General features: G+C 40.0%; 1 protein-coding gene across 1 annotated transcript in view; it reads right to left on the minus strand.

The window, feature by feature from the left end:
• Window positions 1-2,060: 2,060 nt before the first annotated feature.
• LOC122076774 (F-box protein At1g67340-like) overlaps window positions 2,061-3,333 on the minus strand; it is a 2,223-nt gene continuing 950 nt past the window's right edge. The window contains exons 2-3 of the mRNA XM_042642305.1: window positions 3,135-3,297; window positions 2,061-3,041 (exon numbers count right to left, since the gene is read on the minus strand). Of these exons, the coding sequence (XP_042498239.1) occupies window positions 2,253-3,041; window positions 3,135-3,297 (952 nt within the window). The 3' untranslated portion in view covers window positions 2,061-2,252. The remainder of the gene's footprint in view (window positions 3,042-3,134; window positions 3,298-3,333) is intronic.

Here is a 3,333-nt window from a genome sequence, read left to right on the forward strand (position 1 = left end):
ATAGATCAAATGATGATGCATAGATAAATTATAAAACTCAATCCACCTAATTCTGTTTCTTTCAATGAACAGGAGTGTGAGTCTATCAAAAAACGTCTACTTCTGGGAGAAGCATACTCTGGATTCTTCTCTTCCAACCCCGAAAAGACAAGAGAAAGTTTTCGTCATCTCTTGGAATTTTGTATATAGAAGGGTTTACATTTTCTCCTGGCGAACATGGAAGCATATTGGTTTTATTAGATGAGTAAGGGAACAAGTCTTTGTCATGGCTTGGAGTTTTGCATCATAGAGAGAGAATGGGTAACCATTTCTTTATTCCCATTTTTCTAGCTTCCTCTTCAAGTTTTGTTTAACTCTAGTAACTGTTTTTATATGGGTAAGAAATTACAGACTCAACCCTTTCATTAGTAAAAGCAATTGACCTTGTGATGAAGAGCATGGTGGCACCAAGACTGCAAGTAAACAAAGACTTAAATATTTAATTAATTCAGTTTTTGGCTTAACCAAGCAAAAGCTTAAGAGCTTTCCAATGAGCTAGAACGATTATAGTCCAACTACTTAAAACAAATGAAACATTGGACAAGTGGAACAAAATGAGATGGGTATCATCAAAGATATGGAAAATTCTTTAGTACCATAAGAAATAGAAAATCGAAATATATACGTAAAAGTATATACGTGGTTCGACAAAGTATCTATATCCGCAATGAGATGAAAATGTCTTTATTAGCAATAGAGAATAGGCACAAGCTCTCTTCCTCACGTCTCTTATTTTATAAAGAAATTTGTTGGGGGCTATGATGACTAGTATTTTTTAGGGCTACATTAATATTTTGGGTATTTCAATGATGTATGTCTATGTAAGTTTCGTTATAAATTTGTAGTTGGAGTTCATTTTCTATAATTTAAGAGAAGCATGAGGAGGAATGACTATAACCATGTTTTCCATTGATAGCGAAGCAAATCTGACGTCACTCACGGACGTAAACAATTTTACCGAACCACATTAATTACTACTTTGCTTTATGTTTACGATTTTCATCAATTTTCTACGTCATTTTAGGTATTCGTTTTTTACAAATTCCCTGCAACTCTAATAAAAAACTCCCTGCAACTCTAATAACTCTAATTGCTACCAATTTAAAGGAAAAACAAAGAGATACACAACCCTCAATAACATAAGCTCATCCTTTGTTTGTTTTAGTATTTGAGTTACTTTGTTGGAAGTGTTCTACATACTTGATGGATTTTGTGCCAAGTTGAGTGGTCATGGTTATTAGATTAGAGTGACCAAGATATACTTCAGACATGATCTCTCTCTCTCTCTCTGCCAAGTTGAGTGGTCATGGCTATTAGATTAGAGTGACCAAGATATACTTCAGACATGATCTATCTCTCTCAGATATACATGATCTCTCTCTCTCTCAATAATCAAGAAGAAACACTAGATTCCTTTCCTTCATTTCTTTGTGGTGCGTGACAGAGCATAAAGCGTCTCTCATTACTTCCCACTTTTTTTTGGGAAAATCGCACACTACTTCCCACTTGCATTTTACCTGCTTTTGTTTTATTTCCCCCTTTTCGCTTTGTCAATCTCTCTCTCTCTCTCTCTCTCTCTCTCTCTCTCGTCTCGTTTGACTACAAGAAAGCTTAAAGAAAGCTCAAGTGCAGCAAGCAGATTACACAACCACACAACCTTGGATTCCTTCTGTAGCCCACTGTGAAGCATTTTAATGGATGATGATGATGATGATGATGATATGTAAAGCTTTCTCCCAATTTTCAAATAATCCGTTAGGAAAAAAATGATCTTGAACACTAGAATCAGTCGGTGAACTCAAAAGACACAAATTTTCAGTTAAAACGTTGATGGCGAAGAGTATTCCAATTCCCAATTTCACCATCTCTGCCTCTCTCTCTGTCAAGTGTTAACCTTGACAACTTCACCCCAAAGCAAAGCTTATTTGGAAGCTGTGTGTTTGGTGGATTAAGAAGATTACAATAGAAGAAAAGACTGATTGAAATGAAATTATGAAAACCAGTTAATGGAGAAATCGAAAGAAAAGGGAAAAAAATTCTCTTCAGATTTTGTTTTTTTTTTTTTTCATTGCAGCCGATGATCTATTTATGGTACACAAAAAAGAAGTATGTTCTCTCTTCTACTATACAAAACCAAAGAGAATTACTCTGAACCACAAAACTAACTTTTCAGTTAAGGAGGAGAGTTGTTACAGGTTACAGCATCGTTACCGCTAACTCCCAATAAGGGCATGGTCATCGTCTCCTTGCACGCCGACCATCCTATCATCAGCGTCACCTTCAACGTCGCCGTCGGCATCTCCAGCAAGCCATCGCTCCATGGGTGCGCACTCTAACTTATGACGCAACTTCCAATCGAGCGCCTGACAAGCGCGAGAACAATAGTTTACGGCTCCACAGACAGAGCAACGCCGGAATTCGTGTCGCCTTGTCTCCGGCCGTCCACATCCGGAGTGGGAGCAAAGCCTCAACTCATTCCCAGGAAAACCTCCTCGAATCCCAAACCACTCTGCAAGAAATTGGTTCGCCGGGTGCGCCTCCGGTGCCGGCACGTTACACCCGAAATCGCTAAGTAATGGACACCCACCTGAACCACCACCACCACCACCACCCATCACTTGCCGGAATTGGAGATGATGGTGGTTCTGGTTAGGGTGCCACGTTAGCCACGGCCTGGAGCTGGTGGTGGAGCAGAGGACGGAAGCGAGTTCTCGGGCGTTTGCTTGGACGAGGAATCGGCGTCCCTCGGAGATGTTCTGACGGATGCCATAACCATCCTGAAGGCAGTGGCCTAGCTCACGGAGTGCATCGATGTGGCCGAGGAAGGCAGCTCTGGCGCAGAGAGCGACACCAGCTCTTAAATCCTTGTCGTTCTTTGAGCCACCACTCCCGTTGAACTGAATCACTGCAAGTGAGTAAAGAGCCGAAGCGTGAGAATTTATTGCTGCCTTTGCCATTAGGGCTGCTCCGCTTCCTCTGTTCTGTAAACAGTAAAATCGGATCTGCAACCATTACAAGCAAATTTATTGTTAATTCTTTGAACCCAGTTTGAATCATGTTTGCAGGTTTTAATTTCATTTGTATAACAAACTAACCATGCCAAGAGTATAACATGCTTCAACGTTCCCTGCATCAGCACATTGCTTCAAGAAACGATGTGCAGATTCAGACCAGTTCTTCCCTTTAATGGCAAAAGCTTTAGGAGAGGCTTTTGATAACACCAGAGGATGGAGAGCTAGACTGTTCAGTCTCTTGCATCTGTTACAGACAAAAAAAAAAAAAAAAAAAAAAAAA

Source organism: Macadamia integrifolia, chromosome 4, assembly GCF_013358625.1.
Source record: "Macadamia integrifolia cultivar HAES 741 chromosome 4, SCU_Mint_v3, whole genome shotgun sequence".
Taxonomy (NCBI): Eukaryota; Viridiplantae; Streptophyta; class Magnoliopsida; order Proteales; family Proteaceae; genus Macadamia; species Macadamia integrifolia.